The following is a 21,638-nucleotide window of genomic DNA, read 5'->3' on the forward strand; positions in this document are numbered from 1 at the left end:
GTACTTGGGTTTTACATGCTGTGTATAATTTGTTCTCTAGATGTGCCTGAGCTTAACATGCTTAAATACTGTGCAGTGTGTGTAACATGGTGATAGTGTGTGTAACATGATGATAGTCCTGATATATACTACATTTTTACTATTATCTCATATATGTGTATGTAGTGTGGAAATTTCTCCCAGACCGTTCACTGAAAATGCGCTTTGTTTACTGGCTAAGTCTGAATGGGCAAAGGTAAATATATATTTTTTAATTTTATGTATGTATTTAACTGGTTAACTGGACTGGTTCAGAGAGCCTTTTCAGTAATGGCATGGGCCAAGCAGGTAAATACAAATTACAAAAATAAAGTACATGGTGAAAAGGCACAAATAAAAGCACACAGTTCAAATGTACAAGATAATAGCTTTGCATAAACCAAGTAGTTCAGCTGTGCATAAAACAGCATCATGCAAGGAAATTCAGTTACATAACACAGTAGTGTGTGTGTGTGTGTGTGTGTGTGTGTGTGTGTGTGTGTGTGTGTGTGTGTGTGTGTGTGTACAGTTACATAATAGTAATGTTTGCACTTGTAAGTGTGCTGCATGGACTAAATAAAGCAGAATTTTTATTTTTATTTTTGCAGTGACCTGAATATAGATTATGAGAATGATGAAGAGACTGGGAAATAAACTCAGTGTTAGTAATCCTAGTTGATACAGAGTAATGATGCAAGTAAGATGAAGCTATTCCACCTGTGTCTCTGAAGCAGTTGCATGCATTTTCCTTAACTAGATGGGAATGAAGAGACTTCTTGAATAAAGCAAGATTATCAGATTATTTGATAGCGTCAAGAGGTTCAGTGGGCAGGGCTGGTATGAAGATGAATCTTTCATAGGTAGCAAGAGTAAAGGGAGGCATTAACTGTAGGAAAGAGTTAGAATTTTGAAGGAAGTGGGAGTGAGTTTTTGATAGTCGTTTTATTGAGTAAGGTGGACAGTATCTTTGATTGAGAATTTTGAAGTTGTGTATTAAGGAGTGTAGCCCTGTTGCCCACGGTCTGCCATTTACCTGTGATTAGTTTACGACAACAGTGCTTGTATTTGCTGGTAAGGTAAATTAATCTGAGTATTTGATTTTTCGCATATTGCAGTGGAGAGAGATTATGGCAGAGCCAAGAGCTATGATTTGCAGTCTGTATTCCAGCCTGGGAAATAGTATATTTAGGACTATGGCTCCTCTGGCTTTTGACAGTTAGAAGATAGGATATTCTTATCTGGAGCGTTTCTCCCCGGGCCTCCGCTGAAAACAGGCTCTGTGGAACCTAGTCGGACATTCCCGGTCAACAAATGTTAAATAAATAAATAAAAATAAAAAAAATAAATGAGCTTGTACATTGTGAATTTGGGTTCAACATGTTTGTAAAAGGTAAGGTGCTGCTCAGAAAGAAGGTCTTGATAATGTTGTTAGTGACATAAGGGAGTGGGGTTCCTGATGGATCTGTAATAATAAACATTTGTGTGAGTACTTTTGTTTGTGGTGAGCATCATTTAGCGTTACTGATCTTTTGTGAATGTTGACAGTGATTTTATTTTCATAAAGCCGTTTCCAAAAGCCTCTTGGTGACTGAGAAAAATATGTCTTCAAGCTCTCATGTCCCTGATGATACAGCAAACTCTCCCAGTCAGTATTAGGAATGTAGGCTCTACATTAGATCACCAAATGCTTAGAGTAGCAAACGGTGATTAATCGACCCCTTGGAAGTGAAAGCTTACAAACCGAGCTGTCAGAACAGTGATTTTTTTCCCTTGGAAAAAAATCGCTGTTCCCACAAAAAAAAAATAAAGAAAAGAAAACACTTTAATACATGATATTAAGTGAGGGGCTTCGCCCCCACACCCCCCTGCTTAATTATACCAACTCTGAGACCGCACTACAGTGCCGAAAATGGCAAACTACCGAAGCGGCCAAGCAAATTCTTTCCCAGGGAAAGAATTCGCTTACACGCCGCTTCAATATTTTGCCGTTTCGGCGTTTATAGCTCGACCAAGTCGCATTCGCTAACCTGCGTCCTTGGTCAGCTGATAGGAACCCGAAATGTACCACTGTTTAGGATAAGAGCTTGACTCCACCTTAAGGTCTGGGTTCTTTTGTAGAAATTCTGATCTAGCCACACCTGCTAATGGCTCTCAGAAGTTATTCAAGCTTTTAGGAACCCTTTCATTTGGCAGATGTGTGCCTCTAAATGGGAATTATCAGTGCGGATGGCTTGATGTTTTGTATCGCTGCAGCTTGACTACTCTTCTATACTATCATGATGATCTGGGTACACGCGTAAGCTACTGAGTTTGAGTTTGCTCATTGTGTTCCTGTATGTGGAAGGCAAGATTGAGATGTTGAGGCCTGTCACTGACTAATTAAGCAACTCGTTAAAGTAGTGCTGCATGTTTGTTGTTCTTTGAATAACCCTGCCCCTCTGGAGATTTGAACTTCATTGTGTACAGACTTGCATGCAAGTTTGGTAGCATTAAAGTTAATCTCTTGAAAAATGCTTCATTTGGTCTTTCTCACTCCTTTGAGTAGGATCTCAGAGCTGCTACCATTTGTGTAGAGAACCCTGTTTGGTCCTTCAGGAAGAGTATATGTCCAGGAAGAAAAAACGCACTTTGTAATATATGGAATAGAGTTACAGGGAGCTGTGTCCCATTTGGCTACATATTCTTCTAGGAGTTTGTAGTGACCTATCCAAATGATAGCCTAAGTACATGTGGCAAGGCAGCATCTTCCTTTAACATTTCCATTCAAGTCTGCCCCTCCTTGCAGCAGTGAAGGCTGTGTGTTCCACTCACTGCCTGTTTGATGTCCACATAGTCACCTCTGGGACCCCGACACAAAAATGCATGGTAGTGGGGAAGAGGTGGTGGCTTAAGGGAGTCTCACTGGCGCAGCAGTGTACATCCCCTGATTTGGAAAGTAGATGGATTACAAAAAAATAAAAAAAAATGGTAGAGTGGTTTGCATGCAGTTGATGGTACTGGGAAATGTAATTAAATTATGATGTTGTGGATGTGGTGTACATAAGTTGCTGACAAGGTTGTAGTGCAATTAAAAAAATTCTGGTACTTTAGCCAGAATGTATGCTTTTCTGTTTTGTTTGGTGTATATTTGTTTTATATTGATTCACACAAGACAGAGCAGTCTGCAATTCTGTACATATTCCACCAGCAAAAACAGACTATCTGGACCACCAGGCTGATAAAAAAACAATAGTTTATTTAAATGCAGTAGGTTAGCGCTTTCAGGTTTAAAAAACCTGTCTTCAGACAACATACAAAAGTTACAAACACCTTTTAAAATACATAACAGCCAATCAAAGACTCAGTAAAAAGCCCTCCTCTTTTTTTAAAGAGGCTTGATAGGAATGACACCATTCAAGCCAGGTGCTCTATCAGCACCCAGATTGTTTATCCATCTAGTTTCACTACATTCTATTTCTCAAATCCCCCCCCCCCTCCCTCCTGGTTGGATGAATAACCTGCAAAGCCATAAAAGAAAATACATGTCCAGGGTACTGCTTTACATGCTGATACAGGGCATTATGTGTATTGGCTGTACATATAGCTGACATATGTTATAACACCCTGTCTTTCAATCTACAGTTCGTTTTTCTGACATAAAATGAACAACATTGCATACAGTCAGCCAAGTATATAATATTGCTGGTCAAACAGTCAGCATATTGTTTCAATGAATAGCTCTTTCCAGACAGTGGATGGATAAATATGTTGTTGTGTCTAATATATTGACAAGCTTTGCAATGTCTACATGGGAATGTCCCTTGTCACCCCATGACGGGTTTCCTAACCCCCTGTTGGTCTGTACAGAGCAAATCCTTTAAATTATTACTACGTTTGAAACAAAATATTTGTTCCTGATTTGTTAATGCCTTCACTCTATCATCAGTTAACAATATTTTCCAGTTTTGGCGAATAATATCACATATGCCCCCCACATTGTTACTATAATTCAAAGTAACTCACCTGCTTATGTCAGTCTCCCTATCATGCACCTGTGCATTCCCAGAAAACCAGGGTTTTGCTTTGTTCAACCTCTCTTTACTTTTATTAAATGCCCGCTGTATTATGTTCTGATTATATCCCCTTGCTTTTAAGTTCACTATCAGTTCTGCAGACTTCTCTCTATATGTCGCGTTATTAGTACATAACCTACATGTTTGAAAAAATTGTCCCTGAGCAGTATTGTTAAATGTATATCTGGGGAGCATGCTATCATAGGCTAGGAGAGTATTTCTCCAACATTCCTTCCTATATAACACAGTCTCAATCCGTTGCTCTGTGTTTTTCATCAGTTTGACATCTAAGAAATCTATAGTTGCATCCGAGAGTGAAATACTAAACCTCAAATAAATCAGTGGTGATTTCCAGGTAGGTATCAAACGCATAAAGCTGTTCCTGTGCCCTTGTCCAAAGCAGGAAGACATCGTCCACAAAACCAGACATAGTAACTCTGGTACCCCTTCCATAAATGGTTTGTCTTGAATATTGCTTGATCCTCCCAATATGCCAACACTATGTTGATATATGAGTTTGCGCAGGGGGTGCCCATGGCCACCGCCCTGCTTTGACTATAGAAGCAATTATGATACATAACATGACAAAAAATACACCGAACCCACAGACATTGCCAACATCCTAGCCGACAGGTTCAGCACAAACTCCCCCCCCCTCCCCACTAAAAGAGCAAATATCTATCCCAGCAGAGTGCTGCCCCCCTGACATCTCAGATGCTCAGGTAAGAGCCGCCCTCTCCAAAGCAAAAACACAGCATCAATGGGAGCAGATGGTGTCCCGAAGGCCCCTACATGAACTCCAAGAAGAGCTAAACCCAAACATAAAACTACTGTTCAATCTCAGCCTTACTACAGGATATGTACCCAAAGAGTGGCATACAGCAACAGTGGTCCCTCTCCACAAAGGTGGAGCCTCAACAGATCCTGGAATAAGCCTGACTAGCTTGGTCTGCAAAGCTATGGAAAGGATCATCATGGACCTCATAAATAAAGATATTGGGGGCCTTCAGACACTGGATCCTACCCAGTTCAGCTTTGTTAAGGGCAGATCCTGCCTCTTAAACCTGGTCGATTTCTTTGAAACAGTCACCAAGGCCATTGACGAGGGGAAGGTGATACACACAGCCTACCTGGACCTCGCAAAAGCCTTCGATACAATACCCCACTCGGGCATTATAGATAAGCTCACCAGCTTAAATATATAAACCCCTTTGTCACTAGATGGGTTGCAAAATGGCTCAAGGACAGAACCCACATGGTTAGAATTGCTGGAGCCATGTCAGACTCCAAACCAGTTACAAGTGGCGTCCCACAAGGCTCAGTCCTGGGACCTCTCTTGTTCGGTATATATTTCTCGGAGGTACAGGCCAACACGGAAGGACTGTGGCTGACCAAGTTTGCAGATGACTGCAAACTGGGCGCCATAATCAACTCTCCAGCTGACACAAGCATCCTCCAAAAGGGCCTCATAGAAACAGACAACTGGTGCCAGAGCCATGGCCTCAAGCTAAATGCCAAAAAGTGTATAGTCATCCCCTTTGGCAAAACAAAGTGCCCACAAATTACCACATAGGTGGTAATTCATTAAGTACAGAAGAAGTAATTAGGGACCTGGGGACCCAAGTTGATAGCAATCTCTCATTTGACAACCACGTGGCCAAAGTGGTTAGAAAAACGTTTTATATATCCCACCTAATCATGAAGGGATTCACATCTAGATCAGAGGAGGTCATCATGCCTCTTTACTCATCCCTCATCAGGCCCATAATTGAGTACAATGCCCTTTGGGATGTACCTTACCAGACACTTGCAGCAACTGGAAAGACCCCAAATGTACCTCACCAAGAGGATCAAAGGGCTCAAACAGATGCCATATGCTGCCCGGTTAAAGAAACTCCAGCTCAACTCAGTGGCATACCGCCTGCTCAGAGTCGATCTGTGCCTGACGTATAAAGCCATGTCCAACCCGGAATTAATGGACATGCTGCACCTCAGAAAATCCAAATCCCATCGAGTTACGCGCTTGAGAGACTTGAACCTCAGCACTGAAATAAATAGGACATGCTGGAGGGACAGATTCATAACCCAGAGGCTCCCTTCACTCTGGAATAAAATCCCAGTCCAGGTTAGGCAGAGTCCCTCATTTCCTCTCTTCAAGAGGAATCTTGATGAGTGGATGGGAGATCGTAGGTTTACCCTGGGTATCACTTCTGTGTCACTGTTAGACAGAGGCACAGTATACTAACCTCGAAAAAGGGCATAGCAAAATTAATTTAAAATGGGTGGCGAAAGCCAAACACACTCTGGCTAGGCTTATAAATGCCCTAAGGCAGATAGCCTAGTATGAACCTATGAACCTATAAAGATATTGTTGCCCAACACACAGTCTAACAGTAAATATACACTGTCAATATCAGTTTGATTCAAGATTTGTGCTTATTGCAAAAAGGCCTCAATGGCCATCAAGCCATATTCTTTTGTAATTACTGTGAACAAACTGTTTATATCCAGGGTTACTAACAAATTATTTGTACAGTCAGCATTGGGACCTAAGTGACTGTGTAAAGATTGCAAAAAATGAGCTGTGTCCTTGAATATTCTGGGTACAGAAACCAAACACTTTGTTAAATGAGCATCTACCCATATAGAAGCATGTTCAGTGGCCCACACCCTTCCAGATACAATTGGATGTAATGGTGGGTTCCTGGGATCTTTATGTATTTTCGGTAACGCTTTGAAAAGTGGAACAACAGGATGTTCGGTCAGTGTCTTCATTAATATGGTTGCTTAACCTTAAGTTGGAAAACTCATGCTTAACTTTGCCAGTAATTCTATTGATATCAGCTGGTGTTAACTGTTGATAAGTATTTGAGTCCCTTAACAACATAAGAACACTATTTTGATAGAATTCACTGTTCATAACTACAACCGCCCCTCCCTTGTCAGCAGGTTTTATTATGATTCTTATTCTCTATAAGTGTCCTTAGTGCTTGGCGTTGCTCCCAGTTCATGTTATGAAAAACATGCTTGTTTTTTGTGTCCCAAAACCTAAAAATATCATATGCACAAGTTTTTACAAAAGTTTCAACCACTTGACTGGCAGGGGGGGTTAAATGTATTCGGTTGCCTAAGAGTATAGTCCCTAGGAACAGATTCTGCATCATAAATACGTTTCAATCCAACATTTCTGGCAAACATTCTCAAATCTAGCACACAGTCACTAAAACTTGACCCTGTACTTGGAATGAATGTAAGTCCCTTACTCAAAACATAATTTTCAGCATCACATATAATGTAATCAGAAATATTATATACATTACAGTCTCTTTTTCGAACATCTAGGTTGTGTACTAATGATGAGACATATAGAGAGAAGTCTGCAGAATTGATGGTGAATTTAAAAGAAGGGGGATATAATCAGAACATAATACAGCAGGTATTTAATAAAAGTAAAGAAGAGAGGTTGAACAAAGCAAAACCCTAGATCTGGAGTAGTTAACTTCATTTGTGCAGCAACCTATGGGAATCGGATCTGACTTCGGATCCGAGCCGGCAGTTTTCAACAGCTTAGATCCGAGCTCCAAGCTCCTCCCTCTACCCATAATACCCTGCCAACCCTGACTGACCTCAGATGTAGTTTGCAGCGGTTTAACCAACAGCAGCTCGATCTTGAGTTCCAGGTGATTAGAGATTTTGTGAGAAAAATCTAACTTGTTCTTTTTTTCCTTTACACTATTTGATTGTGTGTGTTGTCAGGTCCCTTTTTGGTTAATATCCTCCCTAGCTTAAACCTATATTTTTTGTAATTACCTCCCCCTTCCCTCGTGGTTCCATTAGGGTTTTGTGTGTGCGTGTTTGGGGCCTAACGTGTGCGTCTTCCTTTCTTTTGTTAAAATGTCTGAGGCCCCAAAGCCTATTTTTTCTAAGTGCACCGAGTGTGGCCATAAGCTGTCCCCGGTGGATTTGGGGTTGAGCACCTGTCTTCTGGTTGTTCCATTTGTGCGGCGTTCAACCCCAGGGCACTTAAGGACCGGAGGTCTAAGCTGATTCTGGCGGGTCTTCTGCCCCCCGAATTCGGCTTCTACCTCCGGTTCTTCCGTGGCTCCCGCTGCGGCGGCTGCCATTCCTGCTTCCCTCCCGCCTTAGGCCCAGAGGAGAGGGAGGCTAGGAAAGGGAAAAGAAGGGAGAAACACCACAAGCGGCAGGCCGAGGCCTCCGCTTCGGCCCCCCCCCGGCTAAGCGGTCTTCTCCCTCCAGAACTTCTGGGTGGTCTCCTTCTCGGATCCGGTCCACCTGCTTTTCACCAGGTCCTGAGGAGGAGGAGACCTGATCTCCTTCGAGGTCATCGAGGCAGCACTCCCGTCCCGCCTCGGTGGCCTCATCGAGATCGACCCAAAGTCTCACGGATGCAGATTTGGACTGGATGATGAGAAGATTCCTCCAGGCCCAACTGCAGATGGGAGTGCTCCTGCCTCCCCCCCTCCGGGGGGGGAGCTCGACCCCCTTCTTTGCCCCGATAGCTCCTTCTCCGACCTGCTTCCCGGGCTCGGAGTCTTCAGAGCCGGGCAGCCTTGGAGCCGGGGGTGTGTCGGCGACGATAGTCTCGGGTACTTCGGCGTGGACACTTCCCTCGAGTCTGTCAGGTCCATTCTCTTCGGATCCGAGCTCCCGGAGCCGAGGGCTGAGCTTCGGATCCAAGGGTATCAGTCCAGGTCGGAGCATGCTGGTCCGTCAGATCCGATCGCTTCGGCGCCGGCCCCGATCCGTCCGTCGGATCTGAGTGAAGGTCTGCTTTCGGATCCCAGAGAGAGCAGCTCTCCTTCGGCATTCAACGTGGTGGAGAGGGCTCTGTCGAGAGATTCCAGGCCCCCGGCCCTTGCCACGGCTCCACCCTGCACTCCTCCTCTGTCGGGCCTGACTTCCATCACCCGGCCCCAGGAACAGCCTGCTTTGACGTCCCAGGTCGTTCCCTTGGAACAAGACGTTGCTGGTGAGACCTCCTCGGACAGCCCCCCCAAGGAGGTCCCTCACAAGCGAAAGTGCAGGAGGAGGCACCTGGACTCCCCTGAGTCCTTGACTGAAGACACGGATTTGGAGGAAGGGGAAGGCTCCCCAAGATCACCCCCCGAAGATGTCTCTTTTGGTGACATCATGGAGATGCTCAGAATAAGGGGAGGTGGTCTGCCCCAAAGCCTACCTCGGACGAATCCGTGTTCCTGGAGGCGTTTGAAGAAGGCCCGTCTACCTCTTGGCTGTCCCCTCCGGCCGACTCCCTGGTAGATTTGATTACAGCCAGGGCTTGGAAGGAGCTGGACACTGTGGGGCCAGTCCCAAAGCGCCCAGATAAAATTCTTAGCCCCCCCTCTAAGTCCCATTGGAGTAAGGGTCCCCCTGTAGATGCCATGTTGGTGGCGGCGGCCACCAAGAGGGAACTAGCTCAGGAGTCCCTCGGTCCACCCCCTGGGCAAGGAGTCTCTGTTGATGGACTGTTTAGGGAAGCGGGTTTTTAATTCAGCTACCTTCTCTGTGAGGTCGCTGAACTATATGGCACATGTTATTTGACTGCAGAGGGACCTTATCAAAGAGTATGCTGCGTCGCCCCCTGAGTCCATGTCGGCGAAGGACAAACAGTTGTACTCCACTCGGATGGCCACTCTTCGGTCCATATCAAACACCTCTATGTGGCTACTGTCCCATGCCACAGAAGGAGCCGCTAGAGCAAGCGGAGCGGGCCTCGTCATGTGGCGTCAGGCCTGGCTCCGTCACTGTGATTTCGCGGTACCCTTCAAGGCGTCTTTCACAAATGCCCCTTTCGATGGTTCTGCCCTTTTTGGCAAGACCATTCGCAATACTTTGGTCCAGAGCGAGAAGGACGGGAAGACGTCTACTGTCGGAGTCCGCGTCTCTGCTCCCCAGAGGTCCTTCTCCAAGAACCAAAAGGGACAGAAGAAGATGTGGTTCCGGAAGTCGCAACAGTCCCGTCCCGCTCAGGACTCCCAGCCCTTCCACGGCAGAGGAGGGCAGGGTGGATGCCGCCCTAGAGGCAGAGGGGGCCCGAGGAACTTTGGATCCAGAGAACCTTTCTCGGACCAACCCACGCAACACCCCTGAGGGGTTGCCCGACTGCTCCACTCTGGAGGTAGTCGGGGGGGCGTTTCTCGAAGCACCTAGCAGCTTGGGAGTCCATCACGACAGACTGCTGGGTGCTTCGCATCATATCCAGAGGATACCAGATCCCCTTCTCTCTTTACCCTCGCAGCCCCAGATACCTCCCCGATGTCCCACCCGATCAGAGGAAGGCCGCAGCAACGAAAATTCAACAGTTGCTGAAAAAAAGAGCCATCCAACACGTCCCCCCAGACCAGTGCGGGTCGGGTTTTTACTCCAGGTTCTTCTTGGTGCCAAAAAAGATGGGGGACTTAAGACCAATCCTCGATCTTTCCCCCCTGAACCTGTCAGTAACCAAAGAGAAATTCCGCATGGTCACCCTTCAATCCATTCTCCCCCTTCTGCAGGAGAACGACTGGATGTGCTCTATAGACCTCAATGATGCGTACTACCACATTCTGATGGACAGGCGATCCAGAAGGTTCCTCCGCTTCCGGCTAGGAGCCAGTCATTACCAATTCAGGGTCCTCCCCTTTGGTCTCACCACAGCCCCCAGGGTGTTCACCAAAGTGTTAGCGGCCCAACTGAGGCTCCAGGGAATTCAGGTTTTCCATACCTGGATGACTGGCTCCTGACCGCCCCGACAAGGCATCTACTCTGCGCAGCCAGAAACTACTTTCTTCATCTTGCTCCCTGGCTGGGGATCACTATCAACATAGAGAAATAGTCTCTTACCCCGACTCAGATCATAGACTTCATAGGGGCCAGATTAAACACAAACAACCTTCTAGCCTTTTTGACCACAGACCGGCTACGAATCCTGAGGCTACATGTGCGGGCCATTCTTCAATCCCCAGCTCCTCCGGCGGAATTGGTCCTGAGGGCGCTAGGCTCTATGGCGGCGGCAATCAATCTATTGCCAATGGCGCGTTTGAACATGAGGGTCTTGCAGTGGACCCTCCAAGTCCAGTGGTCCTTTCTTCAATATCCTCTCAACCATCCTATTCCCCTCAGCAGGGCTTGCAAGAGGGCCCTCTTATGGTGGCTCCAATCTCCGGACCTCGAGAAAGGACGCCCCTTTTCTATGGCCCCTCCCCTAACCACGGTGACTACGGACGCCTCCCGCCTCGGGTGGGGGGGGGGCATTATTCGGGCAGGACAGTCCAAGGCACGTGGGACCTCACTGCATATCAATATCCTAGAGATGAGGGCGGTGCTGTTGGCGTTGCAAGCACTTCAGAACCTTCTTCCTGTAGGAACAATTGCGATTCAGACGGACAACATGTCTGTTGTCTGGTACATCAACAAACAAGGAGGAACCAGGTCTTACCCATTCTGTCGAGAGGCCATGAGGGTGTGGGAATGGGCTATCTCCACCAACCGTTTTCTCATAGCAACGCACATTCCGGGACGGTCCAATATCCTAGTGGACAGACTAAGTCGCACCATCCTTTTACCATACGAGTGGTCTCTGAACCCCGAGGTAGCGAATCGGATTTTTACCAAATGGGGTCAACCCTGTTGCGATCTCTTTGGCTCTCCCTCGAACACAAAATGCAACGACTACTTCGCTCTCATCTCCTCCCCCTCCGGGGAATCTCCGAGAGACGCTCTGGTGCATGCTTGGCCTCCCGGTCTACTTTATGCTTACTCTCCTCTTCCCCTGATGCTAAAGTTTCTGCAGAAAGCCAGCCGGTTGGGGAGCAGGATAATCCTCATTGCCCCATTCTGGCCTCGTCAAGCCTGGTTCCCTTACCTTTGGTCTCATCTGGTGAATCTTCCTTGGATTCGGGATCCCCTTCCGGATCTAATATCCCACCCCCTAGATCTCCCAGTCCCGAACCTGGACAATCTCAAGCTCACAGCTTGGCTGCTCCAGTTCCACTCGTAGCTAGGACTCCCGGTATCTCTTCCCCTGTTAAAGCTATCCTAGTAGCAGCGCACAAGCCTTCTACTAGAAAGATCTATAGTAGCAAATGGAAGCGTTTCTCCATTTGGGCGGAACGTCAAAATTTGGATCCTTTCACAGCTCCTTTGCCCGCTGTATTAGACTTTCTGTCAGGGCTGTTTCATCAGGGGGCTAGCTCCTCCACAGTCAAGGTTCAACTAGCAGCTATCTCTCATTATCATGTGGGAAATGAACTGGGCCCTTTGATCACCACAAAATTGTGCAAGACCTTTTTGAAGGGCACCTTTCTGCTCAGACCTCCAGTGAAGGATGTAGTCCCTCCTTGGGATTTAACGCTAGTGCTTCAGGCCTTGACAGCTCCCCCATTTGAGCCTGCAGCTTCAGTAGATCTTAAATTCTTGTCATGGAAAATGGCCTTTCTTGTCGCTATCACTTTGGCTTGAAGGGTCTCTGAACTACAAGCCCTCTGTGTAAAACCCCCATACTTGACTTTTCACAAGGATAGAGTTTACCTCAGGACTAATCCCTCCTTTCCTCCTAAGATTGCGTTTGAGTCGAATATTAATCAGTCCATTAACCTACCAGTCTTTTTTCCCTAATTACCAAAACAAAGGGGAATGCAAATTACACTCACTGGATGTGCATAGACAACTTCGCTTCTACATCCACAGGACATCTGGTCATAGGCAATCTGACCGGTTGTTCGTCTCCTTTGCCAAATTTAACTTGGGTAAATCTGTGTCTAAAGTCACCCTGTCTAGATGGATTTCGCAGTGTATCCTTTTGGCATATGAAGTTCTGGCAGGCCCACACCTCAGGGAGTCCATGCCCACTCTACTCTGTCTACCTCTGCGGCCTTTAGAGCTAGAATCTCTTTGGATGATATTTGCTCTAGAGCCACTTGGGCCTCATCTCATACCTTTATCAATCACTATAAACTGGACATTATCTCCAGAGGGAGAGCATCCATTGGCTCCTCAGTGCTCCGGAACATCCTTCCATGAGGGCCGCCCAAGGTTCATGTAGCTGGGGATTCTGTCCCATAGGTTGCTGCACAAATGAAGTTAACTACTCCAGATTAAGAAGTTATGTACTCACCATAACGTTCCATCTGAGTAGATAAACTTCATTTGTCAGCAACCGTCCCTCCCTCCTGCCCCCTCACCTACGGATGTTTTCAATACTCAGTTTTACATGGTGTGTTACCTACTTTATCTTTGAGAGTAATAATTTTGAAGCAGTGTCTGTTTTTGGGCAAACTTGATCTGAGGTCAGTCAGGGTTGGCAGGGGATTATGGGTAGGGGGAGGAGCTTGGAGCTCGGATCTAAGCTGTTGAAAACTGCCGGCTCAGATCCGAAGTCGGATCCGATTCCCATAGGTTGCTGACAAATGAAGTTTATCTACTCAGATGGAACATTATGGTGAGTACATAACTTCTTATTTTCTGGGAATGTACAGGTGCATGACAGGGAGACTGAAATAAGCAGGCAGCCCCTTCGAGTTACTTTGAATTATAGTAACAATGTGGGGGGATATGTAACATTATTCACCAAAACTGGAAAATGTTGTTAACTGATGCTAGAGTGAAGGCATTAATAGCTCGGGAGTCCACATTTTGTTTCAAATGTAGTAAGAATTTAAAGGATTCGCTCTGTACAGACCAACAGGGGATTAAGAAACCTGTCATGGGGCGACAAGGGACATTCCTTTGTAGACATTGCAAAGCTTGCCAGTATATTAAGACACAACAACATATTTATCCATCCATTGTCTGGAAAGAGTTATTCATTGAAACAATATGCTGACTGTTTGACCAACAATATTATATACTTGGCTGACTGTATGCATTGTTGTTCATTTGATGTCAGAAAAACAAATTGTAGATTGAAAGACAGGGTGTTACAACATATGCCAGCTATATGTACAGCCAATACACATAATGCCCTGTATCAGCATGTAAAGCAGTACCCTGGACATGTATTTTCTTTTATGGTTTTGCAGGTTATTCATCCAACCAGGAGGGGGGGTGATTTGAGAAATAGAATGCAGTGAAACTAGATGGATAATCAATCTGGGTGCTGATAGAGCACCTGGCCTGAATGGTGTCATTCCTATCAAGCCTCTTTAAAAAAAGAGGAGGGCTTTTTACAGAGTCTTTGATTGGCTGTTATGTATTTTAAAAGGTATTCATAACTTTTGTATGTTGTCTGAAGAAGGGTTTTTAAAACCTGAAAGTGCTAACCTACTGCATTTTATTAAACTATTGTTTTTTTTTATCAGCCTGGTGGTCCAGATCATCTGTTTTTGCTGTTAGAATTTGTTGTGAAGCTGGACCTTAAGTGCGAAGTCTACAATTGTGTTTTTTAGCAATTCTGTACATATGTCAATCTCATTCTATTTGTAATTCCTCCATGTACATAGATGAACCACTGTTTGAAGAGAAGAATTCAGAAAAGACATGCTTGTTGCTGCAGTTTGTTATGGACTGTCTGCATAAAATTTTCCTGTATGACACACAGCACTTCGTCAATAAGGAGAGAGCTGAGGCATTGATGACTCCTTTAGTAGACCAGGTATGTACCATCAGTGCTTGTCAATGGGTTTTATATCTGTTGTGTACATTTTAGAAAGTACTGTAGTAATTTAGAGATACACAAGCAAATTATGGAAAGATAAATTGGGTTAAAAGAGAAAAAAATGCCTTCATAAAACAATGAAGCATATTGATCAGTTTTGTCTGTACTGTATGGTATTAGTTCATCAACATTCGTCATCAGATACGTTAACATTTTTGAGGGTTATCTTCCCCTTTCTTATCTTAATACGAGTTGTTTAGGTTTAATAAGAAACTTGCAGTCCCCTGTCGGGCCAATAAACCATCTGCAGGCCAGCTGTGAAGTTGAGTGCTACACCTTATAACATTACAGCTACGCATTAATGAGTATTAATATTTTCCTTAAGGTCCACTGTGCAGCATGCATCTTTCTGCTAGGTACTTCAGCAGGTATGTAGCTAGGAATTTCATACTCAGGCTGCAAAATCTTGTGGCATTGCTAACTCTAATTCCAAATTGTACACATCCCTAGTCAGTGATTATATATTCATAATGTGAAAGATAGAGACATTTGCATGCTTTATTCTCATACATGGATTAAATGTTTTAATCACAAATGATTTAACTATCATTATTAAACTCTCCCTCAGTTTGTGCTCTGTGTTCACTTGTGTATGCCATTTTTTCTTCATATATAGTATGTTTGGGTTCATGATGATGTATTGCTATCAGTTTGTTCCACTGAAAATACCATAAAACCTTTTCACTGAAAGCCTTTCTTTTTGGATCCTTCCTTCATACAGATAGTATAATAACTTGATAGTCAACAACAGCAGGAATAAGTCCACATTCCATTTTCACGGAAAGTGGGTTTCAGTGACAATGCTTTATCAGTCAGATAAACACAGTCAGTCACATGTTTCACAGCAGTATGTTTGATTTTCTAAAGCTTTGTACCAGAAAGCTTCATTAAACATTTGAAAATATCAAAACATTGTGCGTCTGAACACGTGCACTTTTGTGTATGCATTGTACATTGCCAAGGATCTGGTTAATACATCTGAATGAGGAACACTGCGGCTTTGAACTGCACAGAATGCTGGCCCTTAAAAATGCATTTGTACATAATGATTAATGGCTAGCTTGTACCCATGTTTAAAGTAACACTTTTCTGAAGGAGATCATGTTAACTTTTTGGAGTGGATGGGGGGGGGGGCTTTTAACATCCTGTAGCTTGACCATCTGTTGCTCAGCTTCACTCCCACTGCTCCCATCTTCCACAAGTGTTATTGCTCCCCAGTTTAGGTTGTCATGACCAACGGATGAAGAGCGAAGGTTTTCTGGTGGCTGTTTAGTATCCTTCTGGTAGAAGACATTGTATGTGAGGTGGGAAAGAGAGATGTAGCCTGTCGTTTAGGAAATGGAACCAAGCTAAAGCTTGACATGTGTCATATGTACTGTTTGTGTTGTTGTCAAGCCTACCCATCATGCTTGCTTCACTTTGAGAGGCTGTATTGTGCAGGGATAAGTGGCTAGCTGAGGATGTGTTCACTCCAGGCCCTAGAGTGACCGTACCTTCTTGGCCATTCCACATATACAAATCAGTCCAATTGAGCACCCAAATAAGAGAAAGAACGCTGAGGAACGATGTAGGTTGACGAAAAAGAAATTTATTAACGCTGTCAATACAAATCTGCGTTTTCGTATATCCCACTTCCAGATAAAATACACATAATACAAGTAACATTCCACATGTACAGCTTGGCAGCTATTGCAAGCCTTAGCCTCTATTACACCTTAAAGAAAGGTCCACTTACATCAGAGTAGTTCCACCAGGATTGGCACTCCTGACCTCCGTTAGCTCCAGCAGGCACCCAAACCCCTAACCAAACTAGGATAGCCTGGGTTTGTAGTCAGGATTTTCTCTGTGTGACACCAGACTGGTAATCTTTTAACTATCTTACTGCAACTGTATTTTTTTCTCATTTGCAAGTAGTATAATTCTTAATCATTAAACTAAGGTGGGAGATTGTGCTAGCACAGTAAATATAAGCTGTCCTTCCATATCAATGTTGCAGTATTCATACCCAAAGGGCCAGTATAACAAAGCCTTTAGTACTTACATGTGCCGTACATCACATGTAATTCCCCGCACAATGAGTAGGGCATAAAGGTGATGTACAAATGTACACACTCAGAACTTCTTTACTGCCAGTCCAAACGCCATCATTGGTCTGAATGCCTTTTTCTGAGTTGGTTAACTAGCCATTTTTCAGATAAGTGCCCCATTGAAGTTTCTCCTTTCTTCCTTTTTATTTAGCGTTGGTTGGTGTTATGTCATCCAGAAAGGGAAAATGTCAGTTTAAGAGGCAGAGTTCCCCATAAAGACCATCATGATAAGAGTCTCTTCTGTTGGGGTGCTTCCCATGACCATGTGCAGTGTTCTATCTGCCAGGCATTTGTCCCCAAGACCCTGCTTAGTTGTTTCTCCTCCTTATCAATCTACCTTGAAAACCAGCTTCTTAGGTTGTTGGCTGAAGGTGTATGGTGGAGTCTTCCTGTCACGAGGTTCAGTGGTCAGCCAAGAAAATGGCAAAAAACTTGGGTCTGATACGGCTGTTGTCCAGCCTCACCCAGACATCTCTCTGTATGATAGTGAAAGCCTGGAGGATCACCAGGTCGTTACTTTGGATTCCTCTGCCATGACCCCATTGGAGGCCAGCATGGATCCGATTTCTTGCACATCTTCGGAGGCTTTACAAATGTCTGCTGTAGAGATTGAGGAGGAGCCTCGGCTTATTATTTCTGAGGGACTGAGAGGGATTCCACTGGTCTTAGTGGGCGGAGGGGATCCCTGCTATGCGTATTGGGTGCTGCCAAGAGTCTGACCCTCCAAGGGTGTTTTGTGCAAGTGTCCGACGGAAAAAGAAACCGAAAACCAAGCATATTTCTCCTGCAGTCAAGGATCCCCAAAGTGAATGGCAGGATTTTACTCAGGGGTTGTTTAATGCATTAATGGCTTTAAAGCCTTCTCAAGGGGTGTCTGTGCCTGCCCCTCCTTGGTATTTCACTCCTCTTAAAAGAGCAAGGGAGCTGGATTCCACTGATGAGGATCAAGATTCAGCAGAAGAGTCTTTAGCCTACTCTTCTCAGATCCTTTTCCCCTTGGACTATGGTTCAGTGGAAGAGGAATCTGTTAGTCCAGATTCCCCTTTGGAGGAACTATCTTTTGGGGACACCGTTTCCTAAATGATGGAATTCTTTAAGTGGGATTCCTCTTAAGTTTCTGATATCCAGAAGAGATGCTATGAACTTCTCCAGATGCAGTCTTCCAAGCCTTCTGCTTTTCTCCAATTCTGGCTACCTTCCTGGACACATTTTCAGCAGCTTCTGTGGCACATGATTCCTACCCCCCCCAGCCCCCCAAAAATGTAACAGATTTTTACAAGATGCCTGATGAATGTAATTTTCTGTATAATTGCACTTTTGCTGAGCCTTCTTTAGTGTGTTTCTTTTGAGAAGGTCTCCAAGCTGTAGCCCTCTACCAAGATGCTTCCTTCAGATAAGGATAGTAGGGCCATGGAGAGCCTGACGAAAAGGTTTATGCTGCTGCTACTTTATCTTTTAGTGTCATTAACTGCCAGACTCGTATGACCAGGTATGTTTCGTCCTTCCTTTTGAGATTTCTCAGGTGATTTCTGATCTTCCTGACTCTGAGAGGAAGGCTTCTTCCTTTCCTTGTTGGGTTCTACCCCTCAAATTGCCCACCACTCTGTCATATGCAGTTACAGTGCCGCAGATGCTTCCTCCAGGGCTGCTGCATTTGGTTGTGTTATGAGGCCTTACTTTTGACTTTGTCCTCAGGCTTAACCAATGACATTAAGGCCAAACTATTGGATGCTCCTTTGTATAATAAAATCTTTTTGGTTCTGCTGCTGAACTTTTTCTGTCCAGGATAAGGGCAAAGCCTTGTAGGAGGTGAAATTATCCTTCCAAATCTACTTTTGTTCGCAGGCAGTCTTGCACTCCACCAAAAGGTAAAAAGGGTTCGAGACATGTGCCTCCTGCCAAATCTACTCAGACCCCCACTTCCTAGAAATTTCCTTTTCAGGACAAGTCAGGTTCCATTTGACAGTTTGCTTCCCTTTCCCTCAACCAGGTTCCTTATCCCTCTGTCTTTGTGTCCCTTTCCAAATTAAGAATTACAACAAACTCTTTGGTTAAGTCTATTATCTGCCAGGAGTATTTCATGGTTTGTAAATTCCTTTCTCAGCATCCCTCAACCTCCTGGAGAACAACTTCCTCTTTTCCCAGCAATGCTTCATTCTCTGTTGATCCTGGGCGTCATTCAAGCTGTACCCCCTGCCCAGGTAGGGAGGGCTTTTTATTCCAGAATATTTCTGGTTACAGTGAAGGAGGGCACATAGTGACCTATTTTGGACCTTTCTCAGCTCAAAAACTTTCTCAAGAGATCTTCATTTCAGATAGTCTCTTCAAACTTATTTCCCCTTCTTCCCCAGGCCTTTCTGGCCTGTCTGGACCCTAAGGATGCCTACCTTTATATCCCCATCCATTCCTTTTTCAGGACATTTTTGCATTTCTGTGTTTTATCTTGTGTTTTCAGTTCTCTGCTTTGTCTTTTGGCCTCTCTGCTGCCCCAAGGATATCCACAAAATGCCTCACTCCTTTCATTGCATTGTGCAGGTTGAGGTGGGTGCTGTTCTTTCCTTATTTGGACAATCTGCTTATTCAAGCTTCCTCCCCAAATGCTGTGCTTCAGGATCTTCAGTTTACTGTTTCCCTGTTGCAAAGTCTTCACCATACACTATCAAAAATCAGCTATGACCTCTTCTCAGGATCATGCTTTCCTTGGTTGCAGGATCCAGACCATCCCCATGTCTGTCCCCAAGGCCCTATCTCTTATTGTCTTTTTCCAGTCTCTTCCACTGGATTCAGTCATGGCCAGGGACTTCCTCAGTGTCCTCAGATACATGGTCTTTACCATTCCCATTCTTCCTGTGGCCAGGCTCCATATGTGAAAGCTATAGTGGAACCTCAAGTCAGTACGGATTCAGCATTGCCATTCCATGTGTACTTTCCAGTCCTCTTTCTTCCTTTCCTCAAGCTCAAGCTTCAGAGGTAGATTCATAAACTTTCTGTCAAACTGGAACTTCCTTTCTGACCTCCAGCCTCAACTTAAGAGCTCTTTACAAACACCTCAGACAGGAGATGGGGAGCTTCCTTTAGCTCTTTCAATGTTCAGGGTCTCTGGCCTCTTCATCAGAGGTCAGACCACATCAACATAAAAGATATGAGGGCTGTCTTCAGGCTTTTCCTTCCCTCTTTCATCCCATGCCCCTCAACGTTTCAACAGAGAATACCACGGTGATGTGGTATCTCAACAAGCAAAGGAACAAGGTCCTATCTTCTTTGAAGACTAGCTTTCAGGTCTGAGATGTAGCTGTCCAGTATCAAGTGACTCTGCTGGCTGTTTACATTCCACTGAAGCGCAATCTAGTGGCAGACTCTTAAGGAGGTCCAAAACACAAACTCATGGATGGATGCTTCACAGAGATGTGTTCCTAGACATTGCCCATCAGTAAAGGTATTCCTTAGGTAGATTTTCTTTTGTCTCCCCCCTGAACAGACGGCTTCCTGTATTCTTTTCCAAAGTCCCAAGTCCTCTGGCTTGGAAAGTGGATGACCCTGTCTTTTACTTGGAAGGGGATGTTTCTGTACACCTTTCCTCTACTACCAAGAGTCTTGCACAACATCAGGCAGGACACTCCCAAATTCTTGTTAGCAACTCCCTTTTAGCAGTGGTTTCCCCTTCTCATTTGGTCAGGAGCAATCACCACAAGTTATTTCACCAGGTGGACTTTCTCACACAAGACAAGGGGTCTGCAATCCATCCTCACTTGTCCATTCTTCAGCTGACACTGTGGGTGATAGGTTTTGATGTCATGCTTTAGGTCCTGCAGGAGGTCAGGAAGCCCACTACCAGGAAATCATATTTGTCCAAGGTTTTGATGTCATGCTTTAGGTCCTGCAGGAGGTCAGGAAGCCCACTACCAGGAAATCATATTTGTCCAAATGGGGAAAAGAAATTCTGTCTGGTGCCTCTCTCACAATCAGGATCCTCTTTCTGTGGAATTTCCTCTGTTTCTCTTATGTGGGTGATCCTGCTCCATGCTAGGTTGACATATTCTTCGGTTAAAGCTCACCTGTCAGCAGTTTCCACTTGTCAGCCCTTGACCACTACTCTGCTTCTAGATTTGAAGTCAAGCAATTTCTTAAAGGTATCCTTCATATGAAGCCTTTCAGGAAGCCTATTCTGCCTTCCTGGGACGTCAGTTTTGTTCTTGAAAAATCAACTCAAGCTCCTTTTGAGCCTGCTGCTTCTGCTTCCTTACAGTATTGTACTTGGAAGACTCTTCTTTTGGCTCTCAGTCTGCCCAGTAGGGTGTCTGAACTTTAGGCTCTCATGGCTGCCTCTCTTTTCTTAGTTTTCCACAGAGACAGGGTGTTCCTTTGTACTAATCCTTCTTTTATGCCCATGATTATCAATGAGTTGTCCCTTAATAAGTCTGTTGATTTACTTTCTTTTTTTACTTTCTACGCAGTCTGCCAGTGAGAAGGTTCTCCACACCTTGGATTTGCATAGACAGCTCAGATATTATTTGGATAAAACTAATGTTATTTGCAAATCTGAGCAGGTTTTTGTTTCCTTTCATCCCAGGTCTTTGGGTTTAGCTGAGCAGGCCTTCTTTTCTGGATTTCTAAAGCCATTTCTTTTTGTTATTTTTTTCATGGTAAATGTCTTTCCTTTTCACTAAAAGCTCATACAATCAGAGCTGATGCTTCCCCCGGTGCCTTTTTCAAAGGACTGGATACCAGTTCCATCCTTGAGGCTGCAACTTGGTCTTCTGTCCATACTTTGACTAAGCATTTTAAGTTGGATGTTATTTCCAGGGCTAGAGCTGGCTTTGCCAGGGA

The 21,638-nt window shown here is 44.7% G+C and overlaps 1 protein-coding gene across 2 annotated transcripts in view; it reads left to right on the forward strand.

Moving 5' to 3' along the window:
- Nucleotides 1–21,638, forward strand: part of HEATR1 (HEAT repeat containing 1) — a 1,780,420-nt gene that overhangs the window by 1,726,795 nt on the left and 31,987 nt on the right. For both annotated transcript variants that reach the window (XM_044059100.1, XM_044059109.1), the window contains exon 42: nucleotides 14,510–14,661. In XM_044059100.1, coding sequence (XP_043915035.1) covers nucleotides 14,510–14,661 — 152 coding nt within the window. The remainder of the gene's footprint in view (nucleotides 1–14,509; nucleotides 14,662–21,638) is intronic.

The sequence above is a fragment of the Protopterus annectens genome, chromosome 1.part2, assembly GCF_019279795.1.
Source record: "Protopterus annectens isolate FY-2018-M chromosome 1.part2, PAN1.0, whole genome shotgun sequence".
Taxonomy (NCBI): domain Eukaryota; kingdom Metazoa; phylum Chordata; order Ceratodontiformes; family Protopteridae; genus Protopterus; species Protopterus annectens.